This window comes from Oncorhynchus gorbuscha, linkage group LG12 (assembly GCF_021184085.1).
Source record: "Oncorhynchus gorbuscha isolate QuinsamMale2020 ecotype Even-year linkage group LG12, OgorEven_v1.0, whole genome shotgun sequence".
Taxonomy (NCBI): Eukaryota; Metazoa; Chordata; class Actinopteri; order Salmoniformes; family Salmonidae; genus Oncorhynchus; species Oncorhynchus gorbuscha.
The window spans coordinates 10,174,547-10,198,600 of record NC_060184.1 but is presented as its reverse complement, the minus strand read 5'-3'; the positions used below and the strand labels follow the sequence as shown (position 1 = coordinate 10,198,600).

The following is a 24,054-nucleotide window of genomic DNA, read 5'->3' as shown; positions in this document are numbered from 1 at the left end:
GTTGACCTAGGACCAGCCCCCCCAGGAGACAAGTTCACATCAGTTTCATAGTGAGAGTGTTGACCTAGGACCAGCCCCCCCCCCCAGGAGACAAGTTCACATCAGTTTCATAGTGAGAGTGTTGACCTAGGACCAGCCCCCCCCCCCAGGAGACAAGTTCACATCAGTTTCATAGTGAGAGTGTTGACCTAGGACCAGCCCCCCCCCCCCCCCCCCCAGGAGACAAGTTCACATCAGTTTCATAGTGAGAGTGCTGACCTAGGACCAGCCCCCCCCCCCCCATCCATGTAATCTTAGGCACTGTGATCAGAATTGATCCTAAATCAGAACTCTGAGACACTTGATACGTACGTCCCCCCCCCAGGAGACAAGTTCACATCAGCCTCGGACCCAGTAACATACAGGAGATTCGACCGATGTTCTAGATAGGACAATGTTTTCCACAAGATCACAATCTTCAGACAGACAGAAAGTCTCAGTCAGTCAGTCAGTCTGGTCCCGTGTAGCTCAGTTGGAAGAGTATGACGGTTGCAACTCCAGGGTTGTGGATTTGATTCCCACCGAGGGTCGGGTATGATAAGTCGTTCTGGATAAGACCGGAAGTGTCTTCGTTGGATGTAGCAGATGGGTGATGGCGGCCATCTTAGATAGCCATCTTCCTTATTTAGTCAATTCTCATGGGGATATAGTTATATAAGCAAATAATACACGGTCAAATCCAAGTAATATATATTGTAAATGTCAATTAGATGTTTTTATCCACTGAAGTGAATACATATGTTTTCAGTATGTGTAAGCGATCCCTGTGGGAATTAAATTACTCCAGTCTTGGAGCTACAGTAGTTCACTTGTGTTTGTAGCCGTAACTGACCAGGGTTTTGAACCCGGGTCTTCTGCACGCCACAAGACTGAGCCTGGGGAGCTAACGCAAGTCATCAGTTCTCTGGCAAGGTTACATCACACAAGGGTGGTTCCAAATTACCTCTTTTGCACGCACGCATGCACGCACACACACGCGCGCACACACACACACACACACACACACACACACACACACACACACACACACACACACACACACACACACACACACACACACACACACACACACACACACACACACACACACACACACACACACACACACACACACACACACACACACACACACACACACACCTCTCTTTGGAGATATTCTTGTTCTCTCTCCTCCACCTGGTCATGAAGTCGGTACAGAACTCAAACCACAGCATGAAGAAGTGACCTGTCGCCACCTCGGTCTCTCCTGTCTTGGGCTTCAGCCCTAAGAACGTCACCAGCTCGTGGAAGCTGAGGAACGGAGATAAGGGAAGATGGTGTTAGAACCTCTGGTCCAGTGAATCTCTCGTATAATAATTGAATTACTGTCGACGGTAGTATCGCCCTGTGGAGCTCTTCAATTAAACTTATTTTGTCATACTACAAAGGCTATGTAGAAGTAGAACGAGAGGAATGTTTTCAAACCTTTTTTGTGCAAACATCAACTGGGCATGCACGTCATCATGTTCTTTATGCGCTGCAAATGAAATATACACAATTGTATAACATTTAAATGAACTACATACACCGGCATGCAAAGACAAGCACTGAGAAGGTATTGTACTGTACAATGGTCTTGACAATTGCAAGTTAAATGGAGCCAGACAACCTTTTTCTTCTTAAAAACACACATTTTACAAGCAATTCTCCCACAAAGGGGCTGTTTTGCTGCCTTAATTGTAACAAACCCTATCCTTCGGTGTTTCTATAATGGTCTATGATTCTATTTCAATCCAAAGACTTAGAGCCATGCAGAACAGAACTCTCGCTCTCTCTCTCACTCTCTCTCGCTCTCTCTCGCTCTCTAGCTCTCTCACTCTCTCTCACTCTCTCTCGCTCTCTAGCTCTCTCACTCTCTCTCGCTCTCTTGCGATCTCTCGCTCTCTCTCTCGCTCTCTCTCTCTCTGAACAGTTTATCCCACTGAACGTTCTCCCTATCTGTCTCTCTCCAGAGTCCCAGTACACACTGCCTGATCCCTATCTCTGTGTCTAGCCTCTGAACTTCACCGTAAGCTGTCTATCTTCCCCTCAGACCCATATCAAGCCTCTAAAAAAGACAGATAAGAAATTTGCCATGGCAACAGGATGTATGCTTCCTTATCTGAGAGCTAGAGACAATTGAATAATTATAATAGGAGCAACGTGAGGAGGGAGGGAGAAAGAGGGATAGAGAGCAAAAGAGAGAGGGAGCGATATATATATATATATACACTACTACTACTACCAACTACTACTAACTACTGTTGTTGTGTCACCATACTACTAACTACTGTTGTTATGTCACCATACTACTACTAACTACTACTACTAACTACTACTAACTACTGTTGTTGTGTCACTATACTACTAACTGATGTTGTGTCACTATACTACTAACTACTGTTGTTGTGTCACTATACTACTAACTACTGTTGTTATGTGTCATGCCCTGGTCGAAGTATTTTGTGTTTTTCTTTATGTATTTGGTCAGGCCAGGGTGTGACATGGGTTTTTGTATGTGGTGTGTAACTTAGTGGGATTGTAGCTTAGTGGGGTGTTCTAGGAGAGTCTATGGCTGTCTGAAGTGGTTCTCAATCAGATGTCCTTATTCTGTGTTAGTTTGCACCAGTTTAGGCTGTTTCGGTTTTCATTACGTTTATTGTTTTGTTGAGTTTTTGTATTGATTCGTGTTTACGTTGTGTGATTAAACATGGATCGCAATCGACACGCTGCAGTTTGGTCCGACTCTCCTTCACCATATGAAAACCGTGACATTATGTCACTATACTACTAACTACTGTTGTTATGTCACTATACTATTAACTACTGTTGTTGTGTCACTATACTACTAACTACTGTTATGTCACTATACTACTAACTACTGTTGTTATGTCACTATACTACTAACTACTGTTGTTGTGTCACTATACTACTAACTACTGTTGTTATGTCACTATACTACTAACTACTGTTGTTATGTCACTATACTACTAACTACTAGGGACTACTGTTGTTGTGTCACTATACTACTAACTACTGGGGACTACTGTTGTTGTGTCCCTATACTACTAACTACTGCTGTTATGTCACTATACTACTAACTACTGCTGTTATGTCACTATACTACTAACTACTACTACTGACTACTAACTACTACTAACTACTGTTATGTCACTATACTACTAACTACTGTTGTTATGTCACTATACTACTAACTACTACTACTGACTACTAACTACTACTAACTACTGACTACTAACTACTACTAACTACTGTTATGTCACTATACTACTAACTACTGTTATGTCACTATACTACTAACTACTGTTATGTCACTATACTACTAACTACTGTTGTTGTGTCACTATACTACTAACTACTGCTGTTATGTCACTATACTACTACTAACTACTAGGGACTACTGTTGTTGTGTCACTATACTACTAACTACTGTTATGTCACTATACTACTACTAACTACTAGGGACTACTGTTGTTGTGTCACTATACTACTACTAACTACTGTTATGTCACTATACTACTACTAACTACTAGGGACTACTGTTGTTGTGTCACTATACTACTAACTACTGTTATGTCACTATACTACTACTAACTACTAGGGACTACTGTTGTTGTGTCCCTATACTACTAACTACTGTTGTTGTGTCACTATACTACTAACTACTGTTATGTCACTATACTACTAACTACTAGGGACTACTGTTGTTGTGTCACTATACTACTACTAACTACTGTTATGTCACTATACTACTACTAACTACTAGGGACTACTGTTGTTGTGTCACTATACTACTAACTACTGTTATGTCACTATACTACTACTAACTACTAGGGACTACTGTTGTTGTGTCCCTATACTACTAACTACTGTTGTGTCACTATACTACTGTTGATGTGTCACTATACTACTAACTACTACTACTGACTACTAACTACTGTTGTTGTGTCACTATACTACAAACTACTGTTGTTGTGTCACTATACTACTAACTACTGTTGTTGTGTCACTATACTACTAACTATTGTTGTTGTGTCACTATACTACTAACTACTGCTGTTATGTCATTATACTACTACTAACTACTGGGGACTACTGTTGTTGTGTCCCTATACTACTAACTACTGTTGTTGTGTCACTATACTACTAACTACTGTTATGTCACTATACTACTAACTACTAGGGACTACTGTTGTTTTGTCACTATACTACTACTAACTACTGTTATGTTACTATACTACTACTAACTACTAGGGACTACAGTTGTTGTGTCACTATACTACTAACTACTGTTATGTCACTATACTACTACTAACTACTAGGGACTACTGTTGTTGTGTCACTATACTACTACTAACTACTGTTGTTGTGTCCCTATACTACTAACTACTGCTGTTATGTCACTATACTACGACTAACTACTACTACTACTAACTACTACTAACTACTGTTGTTGTGTCACTATTCTACTAACTACTGTTGTTGTGTCACTATACTACTACTAACTACTACTACTACTAACTACTACTAACTACTGTTGTTGTGTCACTATACTACTAACTACTGTTGTTATGTCACTATACTACTAACTACTGTTGTGTCACTATACTACTGTTGATGTGTCACTATACTACTAACTACTACTACTACTAACTACTAGGGACTACTGTTGTTGTGTCCCTATACTACTAACTACTGTTGTTGTGTCCCTATACTACTAACTACTGTTGTGTCACTATACTACTGTTGATGTGTCACTATACTACTAACTACTACTACTGACTACTAACTACTGTTGTTGTGTCACTATACTACAAACTACTGTTGTTGTGTCACTATACTACTAACTACTGTTGTTGTGTCACTATACTACTGACTACTACTAACTACTGTTGTTGTGTCACTATACTACTGACTACTGTTGTTGTGTCACTATACTACTAACTACTGTTGTTGTGTCACTATACTACTAACTACTACTACTAACTACTGTTGTTATGTCACTATACTACTAACTACTGTTGTTGTGTCACTATACTACTAACTACTGTTGTTGTGTCACTATACTACTGACTACTACTAACTACTGTTGCTGTGTCACACTACTACTAACTACTATTACTACTAACTACTACTAACTACTGTTGTTGTTTCACTATACTACAAACTACTGTTGTTGTGTCACTATACTACTAACTACTGTTGTTATGTCACTATACTACTAACTACTGTTGTTGTGTCACTATACTACTAACTACTGTTGTTATGTCACTATACTACTAACTACTGTTGTTGTGTCACTATACTACTACTAACTACTGTTGTTATGTCGCTATACTACTAACTACTGCTGTTATGTCACTATACTACGACTAACTACTACTACTACTAACTACTACTAACTACTGTTGTTGTGTCACTATACTACTAACTACTGTTGTTGTGTCACTATACTACTACTAACTACTACTACTACTAACTACTACTAACTACTGTTGTTGTGTCACTATACTACTAACTACTGTTGTTATGTCACTATACTACTACTAAATACTGTTGTTGTGTCACTATACTACTAACTACTGTTGTTGTTTCACTATACTACTAACTACTGTTGTTATGTCGCTATACTACTAATTACTACTACTACTACTACTCCTACTACTACTTACTACTAACTACTACTACTACTACTAACTACTACTAACTACTGTTGTTATGTCACTATACTACTAACTACTGCTGCTGTGTCACTATACTACCAACTACTGGGGACTACTGTTGTTGTGTCACTATACTACTAACTACTGGGGACTACTGTTGTTGTGTCACTATGCTACTAACTACTGTTGCTGTGTCACTATACTACTAACTACTGGGGACTACTGTTGTTGTGTCACTATACTACTAACTACTGGGGACTACTGTTGTCCTCATTATTGCCCAGTGTTATAGGCTTCTCACTATACTACTAACTACTGTTGTTATGTCGCTATACTACTAACTACTGGGGTCTACTGTTGTTGTGTCACTATACTACTAACTACTGGGGACTACTGTTGTCCTCATTATTGCCCAGTGTTATAGGCTTCTCACTATACTACTAACTACTGTTGTTATGTCACTATACTACTAACTACTTTTGTTGTGTCACTATACTACTAACTACTGGGGACTACTGTTGTTGTGTCACTATACTACTAACTACTGGGGACTACTGTTGTCCTCATTATTGCCCAGTGTTATAGGCTTCTCACTATACTACTAACTACTGTTGTTATGTCACTATACTACTAACTACTGTTGTTGTGTCACTATACTACTAACTACTGGGGACTACTGTTGTTGTGTCACTATACTACTAACTACTGGGGACTACTGTTGTCCTCATTATTGCCCAGTGTTATAGGCTTTTCACTATGCTACTAACTACTGTTGTTGTGTCACTATACTACTAACTACTGGGGACTACTGTTGTTGTGTCACTATACTACTAACTACTGTTGTTATGTCACTATACTACTAACTACTGTTGTTGTGTCACTATACTACTAACTACTGGGGACTACTGTTGTTGTGTCACTATACTACTAACTACTGGGGACTACTGTTGTCCTCATTATTGCCCAGTGTTATAGGCTTTTCACTATACTACTAACTACTGTTGTTATGTCACTATACTACTAACTACTGTTGTTGTGTCACTATACTACTAACTACTGGGGACTACTGTTGTCCTCATTATTGCCCAGTGTTATAGGCTTTTCACTATACTACTAACTACTGTTGTTATGTCACTATACTACTAACTACTGTTGTTGTGTCACTATACTACTAACTACTGGGGACTACTGTTGTCCTCATTATTGCCCAGTGTTATAGGCTTCTCACTATACTACTAACTACTGGGGACTACTGTTGTTGTGTCACTATACTACTAACTACTGGGGACTACTGTTGTCCTCATTATTGCCCAGTGTTATAGGCTTTTCACTATGCTACTAACTACTGTTGTTGTGTCACTATACTACTAACTACTGGGGACTACTGCTGTTGTGTCACTATACTACTAACTACTGTTGTTATGTCACTATACTACTAACTACTGTTGTTGTGTCACTATACTACTAACTACTGGGGACTACTGTTGTTGTGTCACTATACTACTAACTACTGGGGACTACTGATGTCCTCATTATTGCCCAGTGTTATAGGCTTTTCACTATACTACTAACTACTGGGGACTACTGTTGTTGTGTCACTATACTACTAACTACTGGGGACTACTGTTGTTGTGTCACTATACTACTAACTACTGGGGACTACTGTTGTCCTCATTATTGCCCAGTGTTATAGGCTTCTCACTATACTACTAACTACTGTTGTTGTGTCACTATACTACTAACTACTGGGGACTACTGTTGTTGTGTCACTATACTACTAACTACTGTTGTTGTGTCACTATACTACTAACTACTGGGGACTACTGTTGTCCTCATTATTGCCCAGTGTTATAGGCTACTCACCAATCAGAACGAACGCCTCCATCTTGTCCTTAAACGGCTGGAGGTGCTCGTCTGTAGAGCTGGAACACACCTTCTGAACACCTTTCTCACACACTGGAAAAACAGGAAAACATATATTGTTAGACTTCTCTCATACATTTTTTCCAAATCAACACACAGAGACAGACGGACAGACAGAGCTTCAGTCAGCTCCACCTGTACCAGAGGGGAAGGTTATCGTTACGGTTTCTCTTTTTGATAACAACTGTTTAGATGCACTGATGAACATACAGCAGGCGGCAGCTGATATCTCTCTCTCTCTCTCTCTCTCTCTCTCTCTCTCTCTCTCTCTCTCTCTCTCTCTCTCTCTCTCTCTCTCTCTCTCTCTCTCTCTCTCTCTCTCTCTCTCTCTCTCTCTCTCTCTCTCTGTGGCTCCTAGACCTGTCCCTGTTCTGTTTGTTCCCTCTGGCTCACTGTTCGTCCAATCAGGGCATCACAGGAGAGCCAGAGGAGCCAGTCTCCAGGCCCAGTCATAATACAGCCTGCTGGGAGTCACAGTAACACACCCCCTCCCTCCTGTCCCCCACGTCACGCTCCATCATCACCACCCAGATAAAATGACAAAGAATACTGTTTTCATTGAGGATTTGTGTAAACTGTGGAGGCGGGTGTCTTCATTGTGGCGAGTCTTTCTTTGCTTTGTTTGTTTTCTCTCTTTTGTGCTGGAGAGGAGTTTGTTCTGGTCAGACTTGAAGAGGGTAATTCCGTCTCAGGTTAACAGAGAACACATGCCTACTTGACATTAAAAGTGTACTGTAACTGTAGTGAAGCAACTGTTTGACACAGCAAAACCAACGTAGCCTCTTCACACAGCCAACGTGGCAACGTGAGACTAAATCAAACCCACATTTTGAGTTGTGTTTTTGGGTGATTTGTTTCAGGTTACAATTATTCTGTGATAGGGCAGTCCCTCTTAGAGCTCTTGACCTGTGTGACCAATCAGTGCTGCCACAAAGACGTGATTTCCTTCCTGACAATGGAACAGCTTCTATTCTACAACCTAGGGATTTGACATGCTCGGTAAAGGTTGTTATCACACTTAATGGAAACTCCTTTGGGAAAATATAACAACTACATTCAAAATGTATTTTGCATGGACACACACCCACACGCACGCACACACACTCGCGCACGCACGCACGCACACACACACACACAGACACACACACAGACACACACCCACACGCACGCACACACACACCCACACGCACGCACACACACACGCGCACGCACACACACACACACAGACACACACACAGACACACACAGACACACAGACACACACACACACACAGACACACACACACAAAGACACACACACGCAAAGTGAGTCATTCGTTTGCTATGGCGGTTCATATTTCCCAGCATAATGCTCTGGGATAAACACCACCACCAAAACCACTGTCCAACAACAATACAAGAAGGTGGAGAAGAGAGTCACACACACACACACACACACACACACACACACACACACACACACACACACACACACACACACACACACACACACACACACACACACACACACACACACACACACACACACACACACACACACACACACACACACACACACACACACACAAACCAAAGCAAAACCAAAGCAAAACAAAAGCACGGTTCAATCCAGGCATGAGGGAGGTTGAAACAGCGGGACAAAAGGATCCTGAGATAGATGGAGAGATGTCACGGTGGTTGAGCGCCTCAGTGATAAGACCCAGTCATGTTGAGAGGTAGAGAAATGAATCTGTGACTCACATCTGGGGGCCACAGGGGAGGCCGGGTGATACGGAGAAGCAGGGTAGAGTAGCGTATCTCTGCAGAGCCCCAAACAGAAGATAAGGGGTGTGTGTAGGGTGTTCCGTGTGTGTGTGCGTGTGTGTGTGTGTGCTTGTAAGTGTGTGTGTGTGTGTGTGTGTAGGGCAGTGTGATTGGGTTGATAAGGAGTACCCCCCTCAGATTACATACGGACAGAGCAGCGATGTGAAGCTGTTCAGCTGGCAACATACAGTACAATCACACAAAGACATGGAGGAGGAGGAGCAAGAGGAGGAGCAGGGAGAGGAGGTGGAGGATCAGGAGGAGGAAGAGGAGCATGATGAGGAGCAGGAGAATTAGGAGGATGCGGAGCAGGATGAGAATTAGGAGGATGAGGAGCAGAAGGAGCAGGCGGAGGAGGAGCAGGAACAGGAGGAGGATGAGGAGCCGGGGAGGAGGAGGAGGATGAGGAGCCGGGGAGGAGGAGGAGGATGAGGAGCCGGGGAGGAGGAGGAGGCACAACACAGAGACAGATCTGATGGGCAGGATAAGAGCTGTATCTGAAAGGCGCCAGGACAGTATCACAGAGACTCCGAGAGTGACTCCATGAAGTCTGTATCTGAAAGGCACCAGGACAGTATCACAGAGACTCCAAGAGTGACTCCATGAAGTCTGTATCTGAAAGGCGCCAGGACAGTATCACAGAGACTCCAAGAGTGACTCCATGAAGTCTCCACACGACACACATGCAGACTTGCACGTGTGTTCACACACATATGCACATGAACAGTAACCGGAGAAATGTCCAAGCACACACACAATGGCAGAGAGAGTGAGCCATACATTGTCCTCAGGGCGACCATAGTTGGGGCTGGTTGGCTGGCATATGGGCACACTTAAAGACATTCCAGGATGACTGAGGTGGAATAAAAGAGTGGAGAAGGAGAGGAACGCTTTTGTTCTGAAGCTGAGTGGACTGTGGAGGAGAGGACCTCTTTTGTTCTGAAGCTGAGTGGACTGTGGAGGAGAGGACCTCTTTTGTTCTGAAGCTGAGTGGACTGTGGAGGAGAGGACCTCTTTTGTTCTGAAGCTGAGTGGACTGTGGAGGAGAGGACCTCTTTTGTTCTGAAGCTGAGTGGACAGTGGAGGAGAGGGACTCTTTTGTCCTGAAGCTGAGTGGACTGTGGAAGGAGAGGGACTCTTTTGTCCTGAAGCTGAGTGGACTGTGGAAGGAGAGGGACTCTTTTGTCCTGAAGCTGAGTGGACTGTGGAGGAGAGGACCTCTTTTGTTCTGAAGCTGAGTGGACAGTGGAGGAGAGGGACTCTTTTGTCCTGAAGCTGAGTGGACTGTGGAAGGAGAGGGACTCTTTTGTCCTGAAGCTGAGTGGACTGTGGAAGGAGAGGGACTCTTTTGTCCTGAAGCTGAGTGGACTGTGGAAGGAGAGGGACTCTTTTGTCCTGAAGCTGAGTGGACTGTGGAAGGAGAGGGACTCTTTTGTCCTGAAGCTGAGTGGACTGTGGAAGGAGAGGGACTCTTTTGTCCTGAAGCTGAGTGGACTGTGGAAGGAGAGGGACTCTTTTGTTCTGAAGCTGAGTGGACTGTGAGTTGGTCAAACATGGTGCTTTAGCATTAAAATAGTTATTTTTTTAAATGGCTGCTGTGGCCAGTAATGGCTGACGGGAAACCATCCTATTGCTGTCTGAATGAGGCCTGGTGAGAACAGAACACTGCCAGACTGACTGGGTCTGAGGTTGCGGCCTGGTGAGAACAGAACACTGCCAGACTGACTGGGTCTGAGGTTGCGGCCCGGTGAGAACAGAACACTGCCAGACTGACTGGGTCTGAGGTTGCGACTGTGAGGAATCTGAAGCAGCACTAACTACAGAGATAGAGTTACAGAGGCTGAAGGAGGCTCTCAAACACGAACACATAACACACTAACCTCAGAGTAACACCGTTACATTCACAGAAATACAAAAAACATGCTTTCACACTTTTCAGTTATTTAAGTGGGTATTGTGCTGCCTAAAAGACCTCTCACCATTGGTGGTGGACGAGGGGAGTTTCTCTCTTACAATAGTGAGTTACATTTCAGGAAAAGGGCATTATCATCCAATCAATAATGACTCATGTTTTATGATTCCACCACCTGTCAGGTCCCGTCTCAGCTGCCTCAGCTCCTTGGTGATGTCTTCAAACTTGACCTGGGCTGACAGAAACACATCCTGAGGCTCGGGGAGAGGGAAGACACTTCTCTCTGTCCCAGCGTTCTGGAGGGAAACAACAACAACATCAGAGTGACAACATCAACAACAATATCCAGTGATAACAACAACAACATCAACAACAATATCCAGTGATAACAACAACAACAGCAATAACAATGTTGATCAACATTCTAGAATGGAAGCAAAAAAAGCTAAACCAGAATGACCAGAAATCAACCAAACCACCATAGATCAACCAAACCACCATAGATCAACCAAACCACCATAGACCAACCAAAACACCATAGATCAACCAAACCACCATAGATCAACCAAACCACCATAGATCAACCAAACCACCATAGATCAACCAAACCACCATAGATCAAACAAACCACCATAGATCAACCAAACCACCATAGATCAACCAAACCACCATAGACCAACCAAACCACCAAAGACCAACCAACCACCATAGATCAACCAAACCAGCATAGAGCAAACAAACCAGCATAGATCAAACAAACCAGCATAGATCAACCAAACCACCATAGACCAACCAAACCACCATAGATCAACAAACCACCATAGACCAACGAAACCACCATAGATCAACCAAACCACCATTGATCAACCAAACCACCATAGATCAACCAAACCACCATAGATCAACCAAACCAGCATAGAGCAAACAAACCACCATAGATCAACCAAACCACCATAGATCAACCAAACCACCATAGACCAACCAAACCACCATAGACCAACCAAACCACCATAGACCAACCAAACCACCATAGATCAACCAAACCACCATAGATCAACCAAACCACCATAGACCAACCAAACCACCATATATCAAACAAATCACCATATATCAAACAAACCACCATAGATCAACCAAACCACCATAGATCAACCAAACCACCATAGATCAACCAAACCACCATAGACCAACCAAACCACCATAGACCAACCAAACCACCATAGACCAACCAAACCACCATAGATCAACCAAACCACCATAGATCAACCAAACCACCATAGACCAACCAAACCACCATATATCAAACAAATCACCATATATCAAACAAACCACCATAGATCAACCAAACCACCATAGATCAACCAAACCAGCATAGACCAACCAAACCACCATAGATCAACCAAACCACCATAGATCAACCAAACCACCATAGACCAACCAAACCACCATATATCAAACAAATCACCATATATCAAACAAACCACCATAGATCAACCAAACCACCATAGATCAACCAAACCACCATAGATCAACCAAACCACCATAGACCAACCAAACCACCAAAGACCAACCAACCACCATAGATCAACCAAACCAGCATAGAGCAAACAAACCAGCATAGATCAAACAAACCAGCATAGATCAACCAAACCACCATAGACCAACCAAACCACCATAGATCAACAAACCACCATAGACCAACGAAACCACCATAGATCAACCAAACCACCATTGATCAACCAAACCACCATAGATCAACCAAACCACCATAGATCAACCAAACCAGCATAGAGCAAACAAACCACCATAGATCAACCAAACCACCATAGATCAACCAAACCACCATAGACCAACCAAACCACCATAGACCAACCAAACCACCATAGACCAACCAAACCACCATAGATCAACCAAACCACCATAGATCAACCAAACCAGCATAGATCAACCAAACCACCATAGACCAACCAAACCACCATAGACCAACCAAACCACCATAGATCAACCAAACCACCATAGATCAACCAAACCACCATAGACCAACCAAACCACCATATATCAAACAAATCACCATATATCAAACAAATCACCATATATCAAACAAACCACCATAGATCAACCAAACCACCATAGATCAACCAAACCAGCATAGATCAACCAAACCACCATAGACCAACCAAACCACCATAGACCAACCAAACCACCATAGACCAACCAAACCACCATAGACCAACCACCATAGACCAACCACCATAGACCAACCACCATAGACCAACCACCATAGACCAACCACCATAGACCAACCACCATAGACCAACCACCATAGACCAATAAAGTGACATTACCTCATCCAGATTGCGGAGATAGTATGATACCACATAGTCGCCCAGACTGATTCGATTGTCCTGAAACGAGCAAAGACACGACACATCCAAACGACATCAAGCAGAATGTTAAAAAACACAATGCACATAATCAAAAGAAAGATCACTGCAAACAAACTCCACATGTGTCTGTCTTCTGCCTCAGGAAGCCGAGTGGTTAGAGCAGGAAGCCTAGTGGTTAGAGCAGGTAGCCTAGTGGTTAGAGCAGGTAGCGTAGTGGTTAGAGCAGGTAGCCTAGTGGTTAGAGCATGGTAGTCTAGTGGTAAGAGCAGGTAGCCTAGTGGTTAGAGACAGGTAGCCTAGTGGTTAGAGTAGGTAGCCTAGTGGTTAGAGTAGGTAGCCTAGTTGTCAGAGTAGATAGCCTAGTGGTTAGAGTAGGTAGCCTAGTGGTTAGAGTAGGTAGCCTAGTGGTCAGAGTAGATAGCCTAGTGGTTAGAGCAGGTAGTCTAGTGGTTAGAGCAGGTAGCCTAGTGGTTAGAGCAGGTAGCCTAGTGGTTAGAGCAGGTAGTCTAGTGGTTAGAGCAGGTAGCCTAGTGGTTAGAGCAGGTAGTCTAGTGGTTAGGGCAGGTAGCCTAGTGGTTAGAGCAGGTAGCATAGTGGTTAGAGCAGGTAGCCTAGTGGTTAGAGCAGGTAGCCTAGTGGTTAGAGCAGGTAGCCTATTGGTTAGAGCAGGTAGCCTAGTGGTTAGGTAGCTTAGTGGTTAGAGCATGTAGCCTAGTGGTTAGGTAGCCCAGTGGCTAGAGCAGGTAACCTAGTGGTTAGAGTAGGTAGCCTAGTGGTTAGAGTAGGAAGCCTAGTGGTTAGGTAGCCTAGTGGTTAGAGCAGGTAGCCTAGTGGTTAGGTAGCCTAGTGGTTAGAGGCAGGTAGCCTAGTGGTTAGAGGCAGGTAGCCTAGTGGTTAGAGCAGGTAGCCTAGTGGTTAGAGCAGGTAGCCTAGTGGTTAGAGTAGGTAGTGTGGTGGTTAGAGCAGGTAGCCTGGTGGTTAGAGCAGGTAGCCTAGTGGTTAGAGCAGGTAGCCTAGTGGTTAGAGCAGGTAGCCTAGTGGTTAGGTAGCCTAGTGGTTAGAGGCAGGTAGCCTAGTGGTTAGAGGCAGGTAGCCTAGTGGTTAGAGCAGGTAGCCTAGTGGTTAGAGCAGGTAGCCTAGTGGTTAGAGTAGGTACCCTAGTGGTTAGAGCAGGTAGCCTAGTGGTTAGAGCAGGTAGTGTGGTGGTTAGAGCAGGTAGCCTGGTGGTTAGAGCAGGTAGCCTAGTGGTTAGAGCAGGTAGCCTAGTGGTTGGAGCAGGTAGCCTAGTGGTTAGAGCAGGTAGCCTAGTGGTTAGAGTAGGTAGTGTGGTGGTTAGAGCAGGTAGCCTGGTGGTTAGAGCAGGTAGCCTAGTGGTTAGTGGTGGTTAGAGCAGGTAGCCTGGTGGTTAGTGATGGTTAGAGCAGGTAGCCTACTGGTTAGAGCGGGTAGCGTAGTGGTAAGAGCATTGGGCCAGTAACCGAAAGGTCGCTAGATCAAATCCCTGAGCTGACAAAGTGGGTCAACTGAACAAGACAGTTAACCTACTGTTCCTAGGCCGTCATTGTAAATAAGAATTTGTTCTTAACTGACTTGCCTAGTTAAATAAAGGTAAAATAATAAATGATGCTATTGGATGGTGCTGGAGAGGAACAGCATTTAGCTGTGAATGTGTACAAGACAAACTAATAATTACACCTTGGTATGTGTGTATACTGGGTTACAATGTACACTAATCTGATTGTACACTATTCTGTGATTATGATTGTCAGTCCAACACTTTAGCCATTACAACAAGGGGTTTGAACCTTTTTACATGAGGTTGTTAGGAATGATACTAAAGTCACTACAATACTGTAGAGTTGAGACTTCATTACCCTGCTCTTGACATCTTTCAGTTTGGGCAGGATCTCCAGCCCGAAGCCGTCAGCCTGTCCTCTGGTCCTGTTGCCCCCGTTCATGTGGTTCCCCAGAGCTAGAACCAGACCCATTACTTCCCTCACACTGGAGGTCTCCAACAGATCCTACATTCAGAGATACCAACCTCCTGTTAACTTAGAGACTTTTGACTGCACTTCAGAACACTTTTTGAACAATGTGGTGTACAGTACACACGCTTCCTGTGGTTACTCTGTTACCGAGCCACCGAAATAGACCATGGAAATGAGGCCTGACACATAGGCTTGAATGTGTGTTTTAAATGAGCACAGCAAGCTCCTCAATTCATCTGGTAGGGAATCGGGAATCTCTTAATATTCCTTATTATCTTGGAACTACCTTGCAGACGCGAGAGACGATGTCAACCTTCCGCTGTACGGAGGCGATGGCGTCTATGAAGACAGACTGGAAGATGATACATGAAGCTCTGCCTGGGAAGTCTGGTATCTGAGATAACTCATAGAGGAACCTAGAGACAACACAGGGAGACAGGAAGAAGACATGATGGAAGTTACATTAGAGTTTAGGGCTGGCAGAATTACCGTGTAACCGACGGTTACGGATGAAGACCGTCTTGAAAATAAAATAACCATCATAACCGTTTTAGCTAAGCTTCCCCTAAAGTAAATTGAATTACATTTGCCAAAATTATAGAGCTTAAATACCCTGTACAGAAATAAATACAATCATTCAAAATAGGCTACTACACCGGACCATTAGCTTCTTTAATAAAAAATAAAGCTGTTTATTGTGTTAAATCACTTAGTCTGAAGGATCGGTAATTTGGACCGCGAACGGCAAATAGATGATTGTTGAGTTGTGACTGTCACTGAAAAGTAGAGAAGCCCAGCCAGGCATATCGCAATATTTTAAAATACAATCGCAGGAAAACATAGTTGGGAAAGCAAATGGCTCCTGCTGTAAAGAGATGACAATGAAAAGACTTCTGTATTTAACTTGTCAACATTCTCAACTTAATTGAATGAACAGTAGCCTGTCTTATTGGCACCAGTAGAGAGCATCAGCCGTATCCCTGGTGAGTGGACATCTTGACTGTCTTTAACATTTTTCATTTTTATTTATTTCACCTTTATTTTACTAGGCAAATCAGTTAAGAACAAATTCTTATTTTCAATGACGGCCTGAAAACAGTGGGTTAACTGCCTGTTCAGGGGCAGAATGACAGATTTTTACCTTGTTCAGCTCGGGGATTCAAACTTGCAACACTTACTAGTTACACACTCTAACCACTAGGCTACCCTGCCACCCCATCATTGTTGGCTCAGCGCCCCTTGAAGATTTGTTTTTGGATAATATTGTTCTCCTCCAGGTTAGATGGATGTCATATTGCATTTGTGTCTCCCCTTCACATATGTATTTATTTTATTTGACTAGGAAAGTGGGATTTGAACTTGCAACCTTCCGGTTAATAGTCCAACAGCTCTAACCACTAGGCCACCCTGCCGCCCCATATGGTAATTATATGGATCCGACAACATCCTTTCTATTGATCTGTGGGTCAGTGTCAGCAGAGTGGGCTACCCTGTCATTGTTTTTTGTCATATTAAAAATTATTCCACTAATGTCTCCAGTCATATCAACTCCAGTAGAATTGCATGAAATGTGTTTAGAAAAAAGGACACATTTTTCCCCATGCAAAGAAAGGTTAAGAAACATATGTGATATAGCTTAGACTTACTCTACGTCACTACGTGCTGCATTCAACAGTAAATTAGATATTTTATTGGACGAATTTATGACTATCCAATCTGTTCATCACATTAGGAATAGTAAGCTACACTATATATACACAAAAGTATGAGGACACCCCTTCAAATTAGTGGATTCGGCTATTTCAGCCACACCCGTTGCTGACCGGTGAATAAAATCGAGCACACAAGAACTGTTCGTCTGGAGCTTCATGAAAAGGGTTTCCATGGCCGAGCAGCTGCACACGAGCCTAAGATCACCATGCGCAATGCCAAGCGTCGACTGGAGTGGTGTAAAGCTCGCTGCCATTGGATTCTGGAGCAGTGGAAACGCGGTCTCTTGAGTGAGGAATCACGATTCACCATCTGGCAGTGTGATGGATGAATCTGGGTTTGCCGGATGCCAAGAGAACGTTACCTGCCGGAATGCAAAGTGCCAACTCTAAAGTTTGGTGGAGGAAGAATAATGGTCTAGGGCTGTTTTTCATAGTTCGGGCTAGGCCCCTTAGTTCCAGTGAAGGGAAATCGCTACAACATACAATAACATTCTAGACAATTCTGTGCTTCCAACTTTGTGGCAACATTTTAGGAAGGACCTTTACTGTTTCAGCACGGCAATGCTCCTGTGCACAAAGCGATGTCCATGCAGAAATGGTTTGTCGAGATCGGTGTGGAAGAACTTGACTGGCCTGCACAGAGCCCTGACCTCAACCCCATCGAACGCCTATGGGATGAATTGGAACTTCGACTGCGAGCCAGGCATAATCGCCTAACATCAGTGCCCGACCTCACAAATGCTCTTGTGGCTGAATGAAGCAAGTCCAATGTTCCAACATCTAGTGGAAAGCCTTCACTGATAAGTGGAGGCTGTTATAGCAGCAAAGAAGGGGACAAACTCCATATTAATACAGGTGTAGACTAACAGTGAAATGCTTCATAATCAACAGGTGTAGACTAACAGTGAAATGCTTCATAATCAACAGGTGTAGACTAACAGTGAAAATGCTTCATAATCAACAGGTGTAGACTAACAGTGAAATGTTTCTTAAACAACAGGTGTAGACTAACAGTGAAATGACTTTCAAACAACAGGTGTAGACTAACAGTGAAATGCTTCATAATCAACAGGTGTAGACTAACAGTGAAATGCTTCATCAACAACAGGTGTAGACTAACAGTGAAATGCTTCTCAAACAACAGGTGTAGACTAACAGTGAAATGTCATGTATTGTATTGTCATGTCTTGTCCCTGGGCTTTCTCAGTGAAATCTCTTAAACAACAGGTGTAGACTAACAGTTGCTTCCCCTGACTAACAGTGGTCTTATTTCAGGTTTCCCCCTTTCTTATTAGGTTTCTCTCTCTCTATTCCTCTCTCTCTCTATCGTTCCATTCCTGCTCCCAGCTGTTCCTCATTCTCCTAACGACCTCGTTTACTCTTTCACACCTGTCCCCTATTTTGCCCTCTGATTAAGTCTCTATTTCTCTCTCTGTTTCTGCTTCTGTCCTTGTCGGATTCTTGTTTGCTGTTTGCTTTGCTTTTGTTCCGTCCAGTTGTATTCTGCCTCGTCATCAGATACTACGTGTGAGCAGGTGTCTCTATCCTCTACGGCCCGCGCCTACCCGAAGGGACCTGCAGTCTGTTGCCGCTAGCCCTGCAACTCTCCTCAACAACTAGAAGGGGGACTCTCCTGTTAAACTAGAGGATTTGTGTTTTCCCTGTTTGGACTTCCCCTGTAATGATTGAGGATTTATGTTTTCCCTGTTTGGACATTAAAAGACTCTGTTTCCGTTATATCGCTTTTGGGTCCTCACTCACCTGCATAACAGAAATGCTTACTTACAGGCCCTTCCCATCAATGCAGAGGAATAAAAACACAATGAGAAATTATAACTTGTCTATTATATACACGGGGTACCAGTACCGAGTCGATGTGCAGGGGTACGAGGTAATTGAGTTAGATCCAGTATGTACATATAGGTAGGGATAAAGCTACTAGGCAACAGGATAGATAATAAACAGTAGCAGCAGGATATGGGATGAGTCAAAAGAATTAGTGCAAATAGGGTCAATGCAGATAGTTAAATAGTTAACCAATTGTTACCCAGACTAACTATGTCTTCTGGCTTGGGGGTAGAAGCTGTTCAGGGTCCTGTTGGTTCCAGACTTGGTGCATTGGTACCACTTGCTGTGCGGTAGCAGAGAGAACAGTCTATGACTTGGGTGGCTGGAGTCTTTGACAATTTTTAGGACCTTCCTCTGACACCACCTGGTATAGAGGTCCTGGGTGGCAGGACGCTTTTGCCCCAGCTATGCCGCACGCACTACCCTCTGCAGCGCCTTGTAGTAGGATGCCAAGCAGTTGCCATACCAAGCGGTGATGCAGCCAGTCAAGATACTCTCAATGGTGCAGCTGTATAACGTTTTGAGGATCTGAAGGTCCATGCCAAATTTTTAAGCCTCCTGAGTGGGAAGAGGCATTGATGGAGATGGTGCCTTGGCGTGGAGATGGTGCCTTGAGGTGGAGATGGTGCCTTGAAGTGGAGTCTTGAGGTGGAGATGGTGCCTTGAGGTGGAGTCTTGAGGTGGAGATGGTGCCTTGAGGTGGATTCTTGAGGTGGAGATGGTGCCTTGAGGTGGATTCTTGAGGTGGAGATGGTGCTTTGAGGTGGAGAAGGTGTCTTGAGGTGGAGATGGTGTCTTGAGGTGGAGATGGTGTCTTGAGGTGAAGATGGTGCTTTGAGGTGGAGATGGTGTCTTGAGGTGGAGATGGTGCTTTGAGGTGGAGATGGTGCCATGAGGTGGAGATGGTGTCTTGACTTGAAGATGGTGCTTTGAGGTGGAGATGGTGCTTTGAGGTGGAGATGATGTCTTGATGTAGAGATGGTGCCTTGAAGTGGAGTCTTGAGGTGGAGATGGTGCCTTGAGGTGGAGATGGTGTCTTGAGGTGGAGATGGTGCTTTGAGGTGGAGATGGTGTCTTGAGGTGGAGATGGTGCTTTGAGGTGGAGATGGTGTCTTGAGGTGGAGATGGTGTCTTGAGGTGGAGATGGTGCTTTGAGGTGGAGATGGTGTCTTGAGGTGGAGATGGTGTCTTGAGGTGGAGATGGTGCTTTGAGGTGGAGATGGTGCTTTGAGGTGGAGATGGTGTCTTGAGGTGGAGATGGTGTCTTGAGGTGGAGATGGTGTCTTGAGGTGGAGATGGTGTCTTGAGGTGGAGATGGTGTCTTGAGGTGGAGATGGTGCTTTGAGGTGGAGATGGTGTCTTGAGGCGGAGATGGTGCTTTGAGGTGGAGATGGTGCTTTGAGGTGGAGATGGTGTCTTGAGGTGGAGCTACTCACAAGGTTTTCCCCAGCTATCACCCTCCACAGAAAGTTAAACAGGTGATGAGAAGGGAAAGGAGAACACTCACTGTTCAGGTTTGTCCAGCAACTTGATCCGTTCCTCCTCTGAAGTGTGGTAGTGTCTCGTTATCTGCTGCAGCTCATCGGGCTGGGCTCTCTGGTAGGGCATCAAACAACACTTAACAAACTGAAGAGGGCTCAAAAGGCCAAAAAAAAGGACAAGACAAGAAAGGAGTGGTACTCACGTTTTCATATAAGGCCTGGATGGTTTCCATGTCCACGATGGAGTTGTCCACCGTCAGCACAGCTACAGGAGTAAACAGGTTCATTGAGTCACGAGCGAAGGTAGTGCATGGATGGATACACAGTATACAGTCAATTGCATCTCTACCGGCCTGTGGGGTCACATAAGGGTATTTCTACGACTGGCGGGAGGTTGTAGGTGTAATTGCAAGATTTTTTTTCACACAAAAAACTGAAGCCAACTCTCCTACACGATTCCCAAAGGTGTACTTTCACAGAGCTGAAATCCAACATGACTGGATCAGATTAAACATTTCAACAAAACATGGATGTTTCCCTGTTCTTAAAGTTGCTGCTGAAACCGATATATCTATAATATCCCAGTGGACAAGGTCTGTCTCCACATGATCAATGTTGGGCTGGTGAGAGGTGTGTGAGGGCCAGATGCGCGCGCACACACACACACACACACACACACACACACACACACGCACACGCACACGCACACGCACACGCACACGCACACACACACACACACACACACACACACACACACACACACACACACACACACACACACACACACACACACACACACACACACACACACACACACACACACACACACACACCAAATCTAAAACTCTCCACTTCTGGGAAACTAATTGCTCCCTGCCACAGAAACCAAAGAGACCCACAGTGTAGATTCCTTCCCCTTAAGGTACTGTCTTTCCCAATTCAAATGGTAACTCAGAATCTGTTCCAAATGGCACACTATTCCCTATATAGTGCACTGCCTGGCCAGGGTCAAAAGCAATGCACTACAGTACATTTGGGAAGTATTCAGACATCTTGACTTTTTCCACATTTTGTTACGTTACAGCCTTATTCTAAAATGGATTAAATGTTTTTTTTTCCTCTCATCTATCTATACACAATACCCCATAATGACATCATAATACCCCATAATGACATCATAATACCCCATAATGAAAAAGCAAAAACAGGTTTTAAAAACTCGTTGCAAATATATTCAAAATAAAAAACTGAAATATCACATTTACATAAGTATTCAGACACTTTACTCAGTACTTTGTTGAAGCACTTTTGGCAGCGATTACAGCCTCGAGTCTTCTTGGGTATGACGCTACAAGCTTGGCACACCTGAATTTGGGGAGTTTCTCCCATTTTTCTCTGCAGATTCCCTGAAGCTCTGTCTGGATGGGGAGCGTCGCTGCACAGCTATAGGTCTCTCCAGAGATATTCGATTGGGTTCAAGTCTGGACTGGCTGGGACACTCAAGGACGTTCAGAGACTTGTCGCGAAGCCACTCTTGTATTGTCTTGGCTGTGTGATTATGGTCATTGTTCTGTTGGAAGGTGAACCTTCACCCCAGTCTGAGGTCCAGAGCGCTCTGGAGCAGGTTTTCATCAAGGATCTCTCTGTACTTTTCTCAGTTCATCTTTCCCTCGATCCTGACTAGTCTCCCAGTCCCTGCCGCTGAAAAACATGCCCACAGCATGATCCTGCCACCGCCATGCTTCATTGTAGGGATGGTGCCAGGTTTCCTCCAGACGTCAAGCTTGGCATTCAGGCCAAAGAGTGCAATCTTGGTTTGATCAGACCAGAGAATCTTGTTTCTCATGATCTGAGTCCTTTAGGTGCCTTTTTGGCAAACTCCAAGTAGGCTGTCATGTGCTTTTTCCTGAGTAGTGGCTTCCATCTGGCCATTCTACCATAATGTCCTGATTGGTGGAGTGCTGCAGAGATGGTTGTCCTTCTGGAAGATTCTCCCATCGCCAAAGAGGAACTCTGGAGCTCTGTCAGAGTGACCATTGGGTTCTTTATCATCTCCCTGACCAAGGCCCTTCTCCCCCGATTGCACAGTTTGGCCGGGTGGCCAGGTCTAGGAAGAGTCTTGGTGGTTCCAAACTTCTTCCATTTTAGAAAGATGGAGGCCATTGTGTTCTTGGGGACCTTCAATGCTGCAGACATTTTTGGTACCCTTCCCGAAATTCCTGTCTCGGATCTCTATGGACAATTCCACCGACCTCATGGCTTGGATAATGCTCTGACAAGCACTGTCAACTGTGGGACCTTACATAGACAGGTGTGTGCTTTTCCAAATCCTGTCCAATCAATTGAATTCACGACAATTAAGTTACAGAAACATCTCAAGTATGATCAATGGAAACAGGATGCACCTGAGCTCAATTTCGAGTCTTATAACAAATGTCTGAATACTTATGTAAATATGGTATTTCTGTAGTTTTTAAAGTTTTTTTAAACTGTTCGCTTTGTCATTATGGGGTATTGTCTGTATATTGATGTGGAAAAACATTTATTTAATTAATTTTAGACCAAAGCTGTAATGTAACAAAATGTGGACAACGTCAAGGGGTCTGAAAACTTTCAGAATGCACTGTTTATCCTGATGTTCTACTTGGTCTGACTATAGATAGATGACCATGGAGACTTCACCACCTGGTCTGACTATAGATAGATGACCATGGAGACTTCACCACCTGGTCTGACTATAGATAGATGACCATGGAGACTTCACCACCTGGTCTGACTATAGATAGATGACCATGGAGACTTCACCACTTGGTCTGACTATAGATAGATGACCATGGAGACTTCACCACTTGGTCTGACTATAGATAGATGACCATGGAGACTTCACCACTTGGTCTGACTATAGATAGATGACCATGGAGACTTCAACACCTGGTCTGACTATAGATAGATGACCATGGAGACTTCACCACCTGGTCTGACTATAGATAGATGACCATGGAGACTTCACCACTTGGTCTGACTATAGATAGATGACCATGGAGACTTCACCACCTGGTCTGACTATAGATAGATGACCATGGAGACTTCACCACCTGGTCTGACTAGATCAGATATGACTGTATTACAGTACAGCTGAATGGAGATTTGGTGGTGGTTGGAGTTAGGCCCTGTCTGTCTGTCTGTCTGTCTGTCTGTCTGTCTGTCTGTCTGTCTGTCTGTCTGTCTGTCTGTCTGTCTGTCTGTCTGTCTGTCTGTC

At 43.9% G+C, this 24,054-nt stretch overlaps 1 protein-coding gene across 2 annotated transcripts in view; it reads right to left on the bottom strand.

The window, feature by feature from the left end:
- The window catches only part of LOC123990507 (formin-like), a 55,696-nt gene that overhangs the window by 3,119 nt on the left and 28,523 nt on the right, over positions 1 to 24,054 (bottom strand). Inside the window, exons 7-15 of one of the 2 annotated variants that reach the window (XR_006830661.1) lie at positions 20,999 to 21,060; positions 20,822 to 20,910; positions 16,041 to 16,170; positions 15,641 to 15,787; positions 13,725 to 13,784; positions 11,555 to 11,675; positions 7,605 to 7,697; positions 1,505 to 1,555; positions 1,180 to 1,331 (exon numbers count right to left, since the gene is read on the bottom strand). Coding sequence is in view for 1 of the 2 variants with exons in the window: in XM_046291061.1 (XP_046147017.1) it covers positions 1,180 to 1,329; positions 1,504 to 1,555; positions 7,605 to 7,697; positions 11,555 to 11,675; positions 13,725 to 13,784; positions 15,641 to 15,787; positions 16,041 to 16,170; positions 20,822 to 20,910; positions 20,999 to 21,060 (904 nt within the window). In the remaining variant the exon portion in view is untranslated. Of the gene's footprint in view, positions 1 to 1,179; positions 1,332 to 1,503; positions 1,556 to 7,604; positions 7,698 to 11,554; positions 11,676 to 13,724; positions 13,785 to 15,640; positions 15,788 to 16,040; positions 16,171 to 20,821; positions 20,911 to 20,998; positions 21,061 to 24,054 lie in introns of both variants that reach the window. The other variant, XM_046291061.1, reaches the window with a different exon arrangement.